Raw genomic sequence first — 15,774 nt, 5'->3', positions numbered from 1 at the left:
TTCCTGCGTGGGCATGTATTGCTACATACAATAAGAATCTCTTGGCTCATCACTGGCTGAAAAGTCCTGTGAGCCAGTAAAATTCTTTTTTTTTTTTTTTTTTTTTACCACTTTAGAAATAAACAATACTGAAGTTTGGAGCAAGGTCACCCAACCAGATTGCATATGCCAATTGGGTAAATCATTGTAGCTGGCTGCAATGGAAGTCTGTGAAAGTTACTCTTTATCTCTGAGCCAGATTGAATATGCATCCTCAAAGTTGAATAATTTTTTTTTTTACTGGACTTCACCATGTATCTCTTCAGTATGCTAGTTCAAAAAAACCCCAAAATATGTTATACCTTTGAAATTTGTGGCCAGAATGGAGAGAATTTCAGATATTTCTGATGACATTCCAAATGCCCAAAACAAGATTTTGTTTTGATCAATATATGTAGCATCACTCTGATTTACTCAGTAAACCTCTCAATGTTAAAAAAAACATTCTATTGGGGAGATTTCTATTGGGGTGACCGTCAAGAGAAATTGAACTAAGATTGATTGACTGAAAAATTGGTTGTGGGGGAAAGTTATATAACACATGCACTGTAACATACAAGTAGAGGTGGTAACTGTGAGAAGTGGCCCAGCATAACTGCAGTCTGTTCACTAATCCAATATTAAAACACTGCAAATCAAGTAGCTTCAAAATGTTTCCTTCCTTCGTCTTCCTAAAATGTGAACATTTTGTGAAATTCTGTGTTTGAGGTGCAGGGTAAGGTCAATATCTCATCAACAATCAGGTCTAGAAATGTGTGTGTGTTTGAAGGCAGGGAATTAAGAGGATAAGCACCAATTTATATACATTATTGTCCAAGTCAGTTTTTATTAAATTCTTGCCATTTCTGAGAAATGCATTTATCCCAAATTCATGCCAATAAAATCTTAACACTACACAATCATAGAATATCAGGGTTGGAAGGGACCTCAGGAGGTCATTTAGTCCAACCCCTCGCTCAAAGCAGGACTAATTCCCAACTAAATCATCATGCATGTTCTCTCTACAGATTCCCAAGATGACTGAGTCCAAGTAATAGGTCACTCTATCAATATTCTTCCATTAATGTATTTAGTTATTTCTCTTGAGTTTACCCAGGGTTAATGGTTGAATTCCAGTATGATCCTTGAAAATGCATTTCTGTTGGATGCCTTCATAAAATTTTGAATGCCAAAAGAGGAGTGTAATTGTGATGGGTTGCTGGTAACATTTGGGCGCCTTCATGGTGGACATGCTAGAAATCAGAGAGATTGTTTCAGATATTAGTGTCTGGCAACTATCCATTGGTGGAGGTAGATGAAAAGTTAAAGGTGATTCTGCCACCTGCACTTTAAAAAATTCTGGAGGGAACAAGGCAGATTGGGCATATTTAAGGCGAGGGAGGTTGAATATATATCTAGATACATTTTTATTTTTCATAATCCAATCCTGAGGCCCTTATTCAGTTTTTAATCAAGCAAACTCCCATGATCTTCAGCAGAAGTTTGCCAAGATTTGGTTCTTCACTAGCATTTTAGAACATCTCTGAGAAACTTCTACAAATTGTTATAAATAGTGTCGTATTTAATTGTCCTGTTTTATGCATTCTTGTCAACATCATGAAAACGTGAGTTTTTCTTAAGAAAAACTCATTTTCCTTCTGACACTTTGTATTGTCTCCTCACAGATTGAATCAGCTGAAGTCTCTGGAAACAGTGTCATATGTAGCTTTCTTCAATATATGGAAAAATCAAAGCCTTGGCAGAAAGCTTGGTGTGTTATTCCTAAACATGAAGCTCTCGTGTTGTACATGTATGGTGCTCCACAGGTATGTAGCGAGGAAATAGTGTGAAAACAAATAGGAAATCCCTCCTGCCCTCCTCACTCCTTTGCCCCATTGGGGCATCTGGGAAGAAGGACATGTAATGTGAGAATAAGGGGAAATCTGTGTAGGCAGTGGTGTTGTAACAGTGTCGGTCCCAGGATATATGGGAAGAGAGAGAAGGTGGGTGAGGTATCTTTTGTTGGACCAGGTTCTGTCGGTGAGAGAGACACACTGTTGAGTTTACACAGAGCTCTTCTTCAGGTCTGGGAATAGTCAAGGAGTTGTTTTCAGCCTGTATTGTGAACCAAAGCAGGTTTTTATCAGGATTTATTTTTTTCCTAGGATGTTAAAGCTTTGGCTACAATTCCACTACTGGGCTATGCAGTAGATGACACTCCAAGAAGTGCTGACCTCCCACATAGCTTTAAACTGACCCAGTCCAAATCTGTACACAGCTTTGCAGCAGACAGCGAGGAACTGAAAGAGAAATGGTTGAAAGTCATCCATTTAGCTGTCAAAGGTGAGACACCAGAATGTCAAAATGAATTGCAGATGAGTTTAGAGGAACAGCCTGAATCTTCTAAAAAATCTGAATGCTGAAGCTCAAGACCATGTTGTGTTTTAAAATAATCCAGTCAGATTCTTGGTTGATTTTTCTTTGTTCAAGCAAAAGAAGCAAATTCTCCAACTACTACATGCATCTCTTAGCACTTTATGTTGAAAAGATACTGATCTATTTAGAGATCATTTTCTTATATTTATGTTCTGTCAATAAAGTTTAATGTACAGATCCGTTCCACAGAATTTTTTTTTAAAACATAAATGCCATTAAAAGAACAAAACCTATTAACTTTAGTGTACTTCTTGTTTGTGTCAAAGTAAATTGCATTGTATGATTCGCTTGCTGTTGGGTAAAAGTTTGCTACTTTATTAAAGAATGTGGATATTTGATGCATCCTTTACGTTAGGACTTCATCAGTATAAAAGATATACCTCCACGTTGCCAAAATAGATCTGTAGTGAAATATACAGGGACAGTTGGGTTTATTGTATCTAGTTTATAGAATTACTTATACAATGCTGTACATATGTTATATTCACTTTTTTAATGCAAATGGCTTTTATAATAATATTGGCTTTTGTCAGTTTATCAGGAAAAGAATCTAATTGTTTCAGTTTAGAAATTCATTGCTAAAATACAAATAAAGTACAATATATGTACAGTGTTAGAAAAAATTGTACTTGATTTTGCTTCATGACAATACATAGGTTATTAGTCTGTAATTTATTTAAAATAAAGTATGTTTTCTCTTGCAAATTAAGAGGGTTCTAAATTGAAAAAAACCACTCTTTAGTGATTTGTTTAACTAGCTTACACCTACTGATCTTGATATTTTTATATATTAAGAATATTTTTTAAATAGCAGTAATTTAAGTGGCATGTAATGGATTTGTGAGTTCCAGCTGTGTTTTTAAAAAAGAGTAGTCTTTTTGGTTTGATTTGGTTCTTTGCCTGTTATCTTTTCAAGGTGCTGGTGCTACCTTTCTAAAATACAGTATGTGCTTTAGTAATTAACATCCTGATCTTAAATGATCTTTTGGGATCATATATTTTTTGCCTTTATGGTCATTGGAACACTTGGACGTGTTTAAAATGTTTTAACTTTCACAAATACACATATTGCATCAGCTAGTGATCACTAAAAACTATCTGCAAGGATTATACATCATGTTAGAGCCTTCTTGTGTGAACTCAGATATAAAGTCTGATCCTGCAATTCTTGACTTGCATGAGTAGTCCTTACTCTTATTGAGTTCAGTAGGACTGCTCTTGGGAGTAAAGACTTATCTGTGGGCATCAGTCTTTGAGTATTGGGCCTGTGATGAATCTTCATTTCTAGTAGTCTTTTATGAAGAGGCAAATGACTCTGCTATAAGAGGATTCCACTGTAACATTTTAGATGGACTATAGGTCTTTATGGTACGTATGCAATGACTGTCTCTCTAATAGAGCAAGTTAATCAATTTCTGACTTAAAAAAACCTAAATGAAGTCATTTATTTTCTAAAATGCAGCAATTAGTTAAGAGGGTTCCAAGTCACAAAGTTCAGATTTAGGTACAGTCTCCTCAAAAACTCTGGGGGATGGATCTAGAGTTTTGATTGGGCTTATCTTTACAATTAGATAAAAATTAGTAACTTGAGTCAAGATTTACTTTACCTTAAAATTTCTTTTTGTCACTCTGACAGACCTTACCCTTTTTTTTAAAATCGTCATTGAGAGTGAAAGATTACCCTTCAGTCAACAGTTGTTGTACTTAGGTATAGTCATTCACCTAATGTCATTTACTTCTGAGCAATCCAAATCTTTCTGTATTGCCCAATACTTAGGGAAACCAGGGTGAGTAAAAGGCAGTCACAGCAGATTCTGTGCTAACTCTTATGCCACCTCACTGAAGTTAGTGGGCCAGATTCTCATCTCGGTTGTACTAGTGTAAATCTGGTGTAACCCTCCAACTTGAGCACAGTTAGTCCAGTTTTTTACCCATGCGAGATCAGAATCTGGCCTCATATGGTTGCCCAGGATGTATGTCATTGCACAGTTTGTCCCTTAGTCTTCACTAGGTTTAGGCTGCTCTGCGTGTAATCCTGTTCACTACTTTATTTTAATAGGGTATATAATGTACAACTTATTTTTTAAAAAAATCTTCTTGAAGTTTAAAGAAATTCAAACCACTTCTACAATTCATACTATTTCCCTTAAAGTTGGGCCTACTCATACCCGTAGATTCATGCCGATGCACAGGGGCAAACTAAAGCATGGACCTGCTCATCTCGCACAGAAAGTGCAGGGTGACTTTGCCTTCTTTCCCCAAATGGGTACTTTCTCCTGGGAACATCCAGGCTTAGGGCATGGAAACACAGGCTGAGCTCTGGCCAGAAAGAACTACCTGAGGGTCAGTATTGTATCTTTCCATGGCCATTCTCCTCGGTGGATATCTGCCTTCAAAAGGAGTTCCCAAGGCAACTGCTGGTTCTGGGAGCCTTGAGTGCCAATACCTTGGAAATCATGTAGTCCTGGTCTACACTGGGGGGGTGTCGATCTAATTTATGCAACTTCAGCTACATGAATAACGTAGTTGAAGTCAGTGTACTTAGACCGACTTACCATGGTGTCTTCACCGTGGTGAGTCAACTGCTGCCACTCCCCCGTCGACTCTGCTTGCACCTCTCGTGGCGCTGGAGTACAGGAGTTGATGGGAGAGGGCTCAGGAGTCGATTTATCACATCTAGACTAGATGTGATCGATAGATCCCCACTGGATTGATCATTGCCCACCGATCCAGCAAGTAGTGTAGACATACCCATAGATTCTGCCTGATCTATGAGATTTCAGGGCCTGTTCTGTGAATGGATAACTCCCTCACCCACCCTATAGAAAGGAATCATGTAAGGAAAACCTCAGATTTATTCTCTTTTGCCACCTCCCATAGGAAGTGATGATTTGGATAAAGTAGTAATACATAGCACTAATAAAGTGCTTCATATTTTCAAAGCTTTTCCCAAACATTAACTCGGTCTTCCTTGTAAGGCATGTAAGTAGGCAGTATTTTCCCCATTTTCCTAGATAGGGAAAACTGAGATGCAAAGAGATTAGGGTCTGACTCTCTTTTGAGAGATGCTAAGTACCTGCAACTGCTTCAGCTGGAGTTGTGGACAGTAGTCAGCACCTCTGAAAGACTAAGCCCTAAATGACTTCTTCCAAAATCAGACTATGAATTAGGGATTAAGCCAGAATCAGAATGTAGGTGTTCCAGTAGCTGGTCCCTTTCTCGTTCCTGGTCTGTTATCTCATTTTGAGCCATTAAAGTTTGTGTAAATCTGTAATTAGGTTTTTGACCCAATAATTTATTTCACTTTATACAGTAATAAAACAGTCTGCTCAAAGCTATTCTCTTCTCAGTCAGCACGTAATGGGAGACTCTGAAAAGCAAGAATTATTTGATTATGTGTATATTCTACAAGTATAGACACGTGCCAACCATTCTGGAAAAAAAAGTACAGACAGTGAAGGAGAGAGGTTGCTTTTCTGATCCCAGTGACAACTCCTCCAAATATTTTACCCAGTACCTCACAGGCTAATCCACATAACCACATGTAAAAACTTCTGCTTAATTTTAAGGTTTATGTTCTGACTGTAAAGACACAAACTGAAAGTGCTAACTGCTATGCTTTAATTCCCATGACATTAGAACATCTGAATTATGGAGAAAAAAATTCTTTCCAAACCCGACTGTTTAGATTGTGTACAAATTTCAGCCCTGAGTGATTTTTTTTAAACAAAGTTCCTGAAAGAAAACATTGACAAATGTTAATTTTAGTAGCATGAAGAGATGCTACATATGTTTAAGTGACAAATGGGCATTCATTTATAATGTATGTGAATGCCTTAGCTACATTATTTAAGCCCTATGTTCAAGAAGTGCTCATTTTAAAATGTTTTATGTGATGGAGGATATTTTTGTGCAATTTAGAGCTTATCAGATATTTGACTACTTACTGGTTTTGTTAGATTTAAATTTTTTCTGTTTTTTACCAGAACTATGGCTAATCAAAAAGCATTAGTTGCATTTATTTGACAAATAATGGTAAGATTTACAACATTATTTTTTCAACATATTTTTCCTGATGTCTACAAGCACAGAATCCCGAATGGTAACCCTTTGCATTATTTTTAATATGTCTTAAACATTTCTGCACTGCTGTTCCTATCTGTTTTATTATGGCTTTATGTAATTACACTTGAATGATTAAAAGCTGTTAAAGCCTGGAGCATCTTGCAGCTTCAACTCTATTGACTTTGACAGGAGTATTTTTTGTATTTAAGTACTCCTGTTCAACAGGAAAAAAATTTTTTTAAAAAAGCAAGCACTGAAAAAGAGAAACATTCTCTTCCCATTGGAGTGGAATGTGGAAAATATTTAAAGTACGTGTGTGCATCATATAATTGCAGCTTTTTACAAAGAAGATCTCTTTACTAACCTTTAATAAGCCTCATAATACCCTTGTGTGGTTAGAGGTGTATTATTCCTTCCATTTTAATATATGGGATAAATTGAGGCAGGGAGACTAAATACAAAACACATACCCCAAGCCTGTATAGGTTTTAGAAGAGGTTACAGACAGGGATTCAAATAGGTTCTAAGTAGAGTGGTCAAAACTTTGAAACTTGAAAAGATGAGGAAAACTTCAAATACTTTTAATAAATCTTTTCCCATTTTTACTACGTCTGTAGTTGGTCAAACTTTTAATTTCAAAAGGAAAACATGGAATTTCAAAAAAAAATTACCATTTTCCCCATTTTTTTAACGAGTTCTTGTTCTAAGAACCTGTTTTTCTTGCAGGAAGTTTTAAAAAACAATAATATGGAAATAATTCTAAATAATAAATTGAGACTCATCCATGAAAGTATATAGGGACGGATCCTGAGCTGGTGTAAATTGGCATATCTCCAATGGAGCCTAAACAGCTATGATGTTTTGCACTAGCGCTACATCTGGCCTATATTCTCTGAAGGCATGCTCATGAAAACCAGGATCACCCCATCTTTAGGCGTGCTGCTGCTACTGCCATTCACCTGGACTCGTAGGACCAGATCCAACTCAGAATTGAGCTGGATCAAGTTTTAATCCTCTATCACACTGTTGCAATCTCCAAAACAACTTAACAATGGCAGAGGTGAGAATAAGCAGGTGGAAGTCCCTGAGAACAAATAATTTGCTTTCAGGCAGATAAATTCAAATAATAAGGAATGGGGGTGGGCAATACCAGCAATTGTATGAGCAGAATCTTCTAATGCTTAAAAAAAAAAATTGGCAAAGTCTGTATGGGTTTAACTCTGTAGTGTACTGTTTGTGATGAGCTTCAAATGAACTATAAAAAGGAGAACTTGTTTTAACCTAGCTGTTATCGTCTTCATGGCCATATTGGTAAGAGGTTGTTAACTTACCAACATGGTTCTGACCCATTGGACTGTAGTGAAATATATTCTTTGGATGGAAATTTACATATGCCAATCAGATTGTTTCTTTAGTCCTCTCTCCTTTTTATAAAACAATAGGGAGACTTATTTAACATATATTTTTAAGACAATTATTTGATTCAGACAGCATTTTACAATCAGAAGTACACTGTGGATTAAAAATATAAGTAGTCTTTTGACAAAATTGTATATACCTTAAGAGGATAAAAATCAATACATAAGTCGATCTACTTTACTTGCCTGTTTACTGGTTCCAACTGATTTATAAGCTGAAATTCAGTCTAAATATTCAGCTAAATATTCAATGTGCTTTTTGTACTGCCTCTTCATTAAATTATTCTCACATTTATTCATGGCATTGTCATCCCCATCCCTCCAAATAAATGTAGATTTTATTTCTCGACTAAATTGTAAAGCAGATTGTTTCCATGAATAAAACATATTGTTTCTGTCAATGTGTGATACTAACCTACTTCAATTTATAGTTTATCCTTGTGGATTCATAAACTATTTATGGTGGTAATGTTCAAGAAAGGGGAGGGAACTGTGTCAAAGCCTCTTTTACACAGAGGTGCCATAATGTTTAGACGAAGGAGGGCAAGTTTGTTATATATGGGGAACCATTTGCAATAGAAGAAGATTATTTTACATACAGTGAGATATCTCTTGCTACCACTTAAGCTAATGGGAGTTAGACTGTTTACTTCAGTGGGAATTGGATCAGCCCTTCTGTGTAATATCAGATATACATGCAGTGTATTAGAATCTCTCTTAATTATGAAAACACTGTTTGCAGTTTAATTTGGAAGAAACTGATTTTTTTCTTTAAAAACACCTAAAGTTTCGAAGAGGTGTAAATTTTGTTCTGATTTTACACTGAATTGCAAAATTTCAAAGAAGAAGCAAAATTTAAGTTGTGCAAATATAAGTGGTAATTTTCCTGGTCAAGAAATATGAATGTAAAATATTTACAGATATTGTATATATTTTGTGTAACATATGTATATTTGGTCATAAAGATGGGAGCTGGCATATTGTAAAATTAAGCACTTTAATTCCTGTTGAATACTTAGTTTGTATGCTGTAAAATAAATCATTAAGTACTGTTGACTATCTGTCCATGATTTATTGCTGTCCTGATAAATGATTTAAAATACAGTGCCAAGCATATAGATGACTGTGGAGAATAAGGGTTTGTCTATATAAGATTGTAATGACTTAACTTAATGTGTGATCTTAAACCAATGCCAAACATCATGTGGATGCTTATTTTACTTTAAACCAGGCTTATTTCAATTTGGGAAGCTGTCTCTACAAACATAAATTTTGGTTGATGATATGAAGCTATTTTGAATATTACTTCAATAGGGGTAAAGAGGGAGGTGGCAGAATTTGCAGATGATATCTATCTTGAGCTATTTTGTAAGTCCCAAGCAGACTGCGAAGAGCTACAAAAGGATCCCTCAAAATTGGGTGACTGGGCAACAAAATGGCAGATGAAATTCAATGTTGAGAAAGTGCAAAGTAATGCATATTGGAAAACATAATCCCAACTATACATATTCAATGATGGGGACTAAATTGGCAGTTACTACTCAAGAAAGATCTTGGAGTTATTGTGGCTAGGTCTCTGAAAACACCCACTCAATGTGCAGCGGCAGTCAAAAAAGCCCACATCTTGAATACTGAGTGTAGATGCAGTTGCCCCATCTCAAAAAAAGATATATCGGAATTGGAAAAGGTTCAGAAAATGACGACAAAAATTATTAGGGGTATGCAAATGCTGCCATATGAGGAGAGATTAATAAGACTGGGACTTTTCAGCTTGGAAAAGAGACAACTAAGAGGGGATCTATAGAGGTCTATAAAATCATGACACGTGTGAAGAAAGTAAACAAAGAAGTTTTATTTACCCTTTCTCAAAACACAAGAATTAGGGGGTCACCAAATGAAATTAATAGGCAACAGATTTAAAATAAAAGGAAGTATTTTTTTTCACACAACACACAGTCAACCTGTGGAACTCCTTGCCATAGAATGTTGTGAAGACCAGACTATAACAGGGTTCAAAAAATAACTAGATAAATTCATGGAGGATAGGTCCATCAATAGCTATTAGCCAGGATGGGCAGGGATGGTGTCCCTAGCCTCTGTTTGCCAGAAGCTGGGAATGGACGACAGGGGATGAACCACTCAATGATTACCTTTTCTGTTCATTCCTTCTGGGGCACCTGGTATTGGCCATTGTTGGAAGACAGGATACTGGGCTAGAAGGACCTTTGGTCTGACTCAGTATTGCCGTTCTTATGTCATTACTACAAAAACTGTGATATCCTGAATGCCATTCCAAAGTGTGGTGGCAGAAGAATAAAAGCGTGTCTTTTACATTTCAATGCTTGAACATATTAAGTCATTTCTCTAGACAATATCATATACCTAAGCATGGGTTTGTCAGGTCACAGGTTGCCTTGGCAATGAAGTCACCTAGTAGAAAGGTTCAGGTTCTTTAATGGAATTGAAATATTTGGTGTATTTTTACTGAAAAAAAAATAGAATTCTGCAGACAAATGAGTTTGTGATGAAAGGTTACTAAAACAAAAAATCACCTCACATTAGATTTCTCCCAACCCTAAAAGGTTGGTCACTTACTGCAGGTCAATGGATTCTCTGGATCTCATACCAAAGACAGCTGACAGCCAGTTTCTCTAGTAAACTAATTAAAGGTTTATTGGGTTAGAAAAAGAAATGAATTATTGAGAGGTGAAAGCAGGTAAAATGCAAACTTTGACTCACAGGTTAATGTAAGTCCAGCAGAGAAGTAGGTTTGCCAACTTTCTAATCGCACAAAACTGAACATCCTTGCTCCAACCCCTGCCCTGCCGCTTCCCTGAGGCCCTGCCCTACCCCGTCTCTGAGGCTCTACCCCCTGGTTCACTCCATTCTCCCCCCTTCCATCGCTTGTTCTCCTCCACTCTCACTTTCACCAGGCTGGGACAGGGGAATGTGGTGCTGTCATAAACAGATAGTTAAGGGTTAATGTCTCTTTTACCTGTAAAGGGTTAACAAACAGTGAACCGGACCCCTGACCAGAGGACCAATCAGGAAATAAGATACTTTCAAATCTCGGTGGAGGGAAGCCTGTGTTTGGTTTTTTTGGGTTTTGCTTTGTTCTCTCTGGGTCCTGGAAGGGACTAGACGTGCAACCAGGTTTCTTGCCAATCTCCCTGGTACAGTCTCTTATATATTCAGAATAGTGAGTATTTAGTAGAAAAGGCAGTTATAGTCTTTTGATTGTTTTCTGTATTTGCAAATGTGTAGTTTGCTGGAAGTATTTTAAATTGTATTTCTGCTGGAGAAGGCTTTTTCTCCAGTTTCTATAAGCTGACAGACTCTGTAACTTTTACCATCTAAATTACAGAGGTAACTTTTACCTTTTTCTTTTTTTATTAAAAGTTTTTTGTTTTTAAGACCTGTTTGATTTTTTCCCCTTGTTGAGGCTCAAGGGAATTGTCTGTTCTTAACAGGGAAGGGGAAGGAAGGGGAGAAGGGGGAACCCCTTTTGTTTTAGATTCACGGAGCTTGAATCTGTATTGCCTCTGGGTGAGGGTGGAAGGGGGGGGAGGGACATTCCTCCCTGTTTTAAGATTCAAGGAGTTTGAATCACGGTAATCTTCCAAGGTAACCCAGGGAGGGGAAGTCTGGGAGAGGCAACGGTGAGGGAAGGGGTTTACTTTCCTTGTGTTAAAATTCAGTGGGTCTGGGTCTTGGGGGTCGCCAGGGAAGGTTTTGGGGGGACCAGGGTTTATCAGGCACTCCAAGTCCTGATTGGTGGCAGCTTATCAGATCTAAGCTGGCAATTAAGCTTAGGGGAATTCATGCTGGTACCCCAACTTTTGGACTCTAAGGTTCAGATTGGGGAAAGATACTATGATAGGTGCAGGAGGGGATGAGGGCTCTGGCTGGGAGTGTGGGCTTGGAGGCGGGGGCTTGGGCTGTGGGGTGCAGGAGAAGGCTCTCGGCTGGAGCTGAGGGGTTCGTAGTGCAGGAGGGAGCTCAGGGCTGGGCAGTGGGTTGGAATGTGGCGGGGTGCAGGCTTTGGAAAGGAGTTTGGGTGTGGGAGGGGGCTCAGCACTGGGGTAGGGGATTAGGAGGAGAGAGGGGTGCAGGCTTTGGGAGGGAGTCAGGGTGTGGGAGGGGGCTCAGGTCTCAGGCAGGGGGTTGGAATGTGGGAGGGGGTGTGGGCTGTGGCTGGTCAGTGCTTACCTCAGGTGGTTCTCGGAAGCAGCTGGCATATCTGGCTCCTAGGCGCATTAGCCAGGGGCCTCTGCATGTTGCCCATACCCACAGGCAACGCCAGTGGGAGCTGCGCCTAAGAGCCGGGCATATCGACCACTACTGGGAGCCATGTGGAGCCAGCCTTAGCCCCACTGTGCCACCTACTGGACTTTTAGAGACGAGCCACCAGAGTCCTTTTTCAACTGGGTGTTCCGGTCAAAAACTGGATGCCTGGTAACCTTACAAAAATGTTGTAATCTGCTAGTGTTCCATACATCTCTCGGGATTACCTAGAATCGCTCTAGGTATCTGTTCAATCACTCAGTATTCCACTCAGTCGACATCCAGAGATACAGATTGCTCCCTAGATCCATTCTTATAAGTGTCCTCCCTGGGAGGCAATCTGGCAAGTGGCTCCAGCATTGGCTTTTCCTCAGACTAAACACAAACTGGGTCCGTGGATTTCCCAATGTCGAACACAATGACCCATGCTTTGAAGTTAGCATGCTTCTTCATTTACAGTTCAAAGGCTCCGATCCCGATTGGACAATCCAATTACAGATACATACACAATACATTTAGTTACAATAATCCAAACAATCTTTCCTCAGTTTTCATGAAGTTTAAACATCAAGTAAATATACCTTTGATTTAGAATTAGCTAATTACAGGGTATACATAATGGAACTACATGTAATGAGATAGCAGACAACAGAATGCAGGTAGGCGAAAACAATACATCTCCTTTTGATCTGTTCTAACAAGTGGATAGGCTTGAACACACTGTGACTTGTTAGCATTTCTTTGATTCTCGCATGCAGGTGACTTGCCCTATTGCTCTAGCCTGAGCCAGCAATCAGGGGTTTATATATTTATTAAAGATCTGCAAAAAGGGCATGAGGGTGAGTAGAGAAGGTAGCAAAATTTGCAGCAGACCCAAAGTTATTAGATTAATCAAAACTAGAGGACTGAGGTATTTCAGAGATCTAAACAAGCCAACTAAATGAGCAGCATGATGGCAAGTTAAGTTCAGCATTGACAAAGGCAAAGTAATGCACACTGGAGGGAAAAATGTAAAGTACTCCTATACCTTGCAAGATTCTGAAGAAGGGAATTGAGTGTCTGTAGATAGGTCAATTCAGACTTCTGCTCAATGTACAGCTGTAGTCAAAAACGAACAAGATGTTAGGATGCATAAGGAATGGGATGGAGAATAATAATATGGAAAATATCTTATCATTATATGACTTTTAATGCTGCAGCCTCCAGAATGCTGTGTGTAGAAATGGTCACACTGTTTCAGAAAGGGGATTGCATATTTAAAGGAGTTCAGAAAAGGGTGACAAGAATGCTCAAGGTCATGGAAAAATCCATATGGAAGAGAGATTGAAAAGACTGTTTTCTTTAAAAAGGAAATGAATCAGAGGGGACATGATAAAAGTATATATAAAATAATGAATGGTCCAGAGAAGATAAATTGGGAACTTATATTCTCTCTGACTCCTGACATGAGAACAAAGGAACATTTAATGAAATTAAAAGGTAGCAAATTCAAAACCGATGAAAGGAAATACTTTTTCACGCAACGCGCAATTAGACACTGGAACACATTGTTAACAGGAAGTTATTAAGGACCAGAACTTGGCAACATTAAAACAAAGATTGGACATTTATATGGAAAAGAAGAATATCCAGTTATGATAATTAATTATGATAAAATGTTGGAAGGGATGTTAAACCTCGGACTCCTGGGAGCAGCAGAGCATCCCAGCCCCTCATAGGGCCATCTGTGCCCAGCAACCAAAGATCAAGTAGGCCAGCCAGCACTGCCGATGTATAGCCAGGCAATGGACCCAGCTAAGGCCCTGGCATCTAGGGGCAAGCATGTTTTGGGGTCATCCTCTAAAGCAGTGGCCATTCCCGATCCCTGGACCACAGACATCGATCCCCATCACCGCGGCCTAGGACCTCAGCACAGCAGCCTTGGTTAGAAGACTCCAGTCTCTGACACCAAGGTTGCTACCTACAAGGCACGGGACACCTGAGTCACAATGCCGATCCCTGTACCCACTGCACTGTCGGATCTCCCACCAGAGATCACCACAGTGCAGATTACTGTCACTAAGTGGTCTCCCAGGCATGGATCCCTCCCAGTGCGAGATCATTCCCAATCGCAGCACCAGTTTCTGGCTCCCCAGTCCCTCTCTTTGGGCAAGTACTGATCCTAGCCCTCTCCTTACTTGTTGCTGACGAGGGTCAGTTGGCAGACTCAGGCATCTACAGCCCTGCCCTAGTCACTGGAAGGGCAATGGTCTGAGTCAGAAGGGGAGTTCAGCCCCTTGCCTGTAAAAAAACTAATCACTATCGGCGTGGATCCTGCAGTGGCAGTATGGAGGCAGGGACAGTGGCCTGCTCAGTAGCAGTATTGGAACCCGTGGGGGAGCCTGTTATGCCGGTCCCATACTTCCACCTTTCCTCCCAAGCCACATCAGACAAACTGCCCCCGACACAGTTGGCACCCCAGAGTTGGAGCACGGTGCTGAATCTGACATGTTGGTGACACCAATACCCAACAGGGTGACCAGATGGCCCAATTTTGGGGTCTTTTTCTTATATAGGCTCCTATTACCCCCCCACACACACATACCCCCCTCCCGATTTTTCACATTTGCTATCTGGTCACCCTAATGCTCAAGGAGCCGTTCCCAGACAAGCAAGGGGAAGCCGCCCCTCCCCCTCCAGTGCAGTCATCTTCGTCGTCTCCTGACGAAGCTGTGGCAGGCCCCTGGCAAATGAGCATCCCTCCCAAAGAACTTCTAGGAGCACCAGGCCCTGCTGACGGGGGGCTGCCAGGCTGAACTTCAAGGTCGAGGAGTTAGCAGAGGAGTCAGACGACCTTTTTAATATCATACCCTCCTCTACCATGGCCCAGGTCATGTTGCCCATCCACCCAGGGGACCTAAAAATTGCTAAGTCTGTGTGGCAGACCGCCTCCTCCATTCTGCCTACCTCTAAGAAGGTGGAAAAGTAGTACTAAGTCCATGTGAAGTGATTTGAATACCTGTACACCCATCCTCCAGCGGGGTCCTTGGTCATGTCCATCATCAACGAAAGGGACAGGCCAGTAGTACACCGAAAAATAAAGACACCAAGAGGCTGGACTTGTTTCACAGGAAAATTTGGTCAACAGCCAGCCTGCAATTTCAGATGTCTAACCATCAGGCCCTGCTAGGCAAGTACAATGTCAACCTGTGAGACTCCATCAGCAAGTTCGAGGGCCTTCCACAGGACTGAGCCCAGGAGTTTGCTGCCTTAGTGAACAATGGCAAAGCAGTGGTGAGAGGCATCTTCCAGGTGGCCTGGAATGCCACGGACTCTGTGACCAGGGCAGTTGCCTCCACAATGGTCATGAGGCGCAGCTCCTGGTTGCAGTCCTCCAGGCTGTCCCAGGAGATACAGGATCTCCTGTTTGAGGGAGAAGGGTTCTTCTCAGAACTGACCGATGAACGGCTCCACGGACTTAGACTCCCATGCCTCATTCTGTTCCTTGGCCCTACGCACCCCTAAGTAGGCTAGGAAGCCATTCTGTTCCCTGCCTCCATTGAGGTCCTGGGGT

The 15,774-nt window shown here is 40.1% G+C and overlaps 1 protein-coding gene across 7 annotated transcripts in view; it reads left to right on the top strand.

Moving 5' to 3' along the window:
• The window catches only part of FGD4 (FYVE, RhoGEF and PH domain containing 4), a 217,671-nt gene extending 208,680 nt beyond the window's left edge, over positions 1-8,991 (top strand). For all 7 annotated transcript variants that reach the window (XM_050918294.1, XM_050918313.1, XM_050918332.1 and 4 more), the window contains 2 exons: positions 1,704-1,844; positions 2,184-8,991. In XM_050918294.1, coding sequence (XP_050774251.1) covers positions 1,704-1,844; positions 2,184-2,441 — 399 coding nt within the window. In that variant the 3' untranslated portion in view covers positions 2,442-8,991. The remainder of the gene's footprint in view (positions 1-1,703; positions 1,845-2,183) is intronic.
• Positions 8,992-15,774: the final 6,783 nt, after the last annotated feature.

The sequence above is a fragment of the Gopherus flavomarginatus genome, chromosome 1 (assembly GCF_025201925.1).
Source record: "Gopherus flavomarginatus isolate rGopFla2 chromosome 1, rGopFla2.mat.asm, whole genome shotgun sequence".
Taxonomy (NCBI): Eukaryota; Metazoa; Chordata; order Testudines; family Testudinidae; genus Gopherus; species Gopherus flavomarginatus.
Note: the sequence above shows the minus strand (reverse complement) of the source record. Positions and strands in the feature narration are given on the sequence as shown.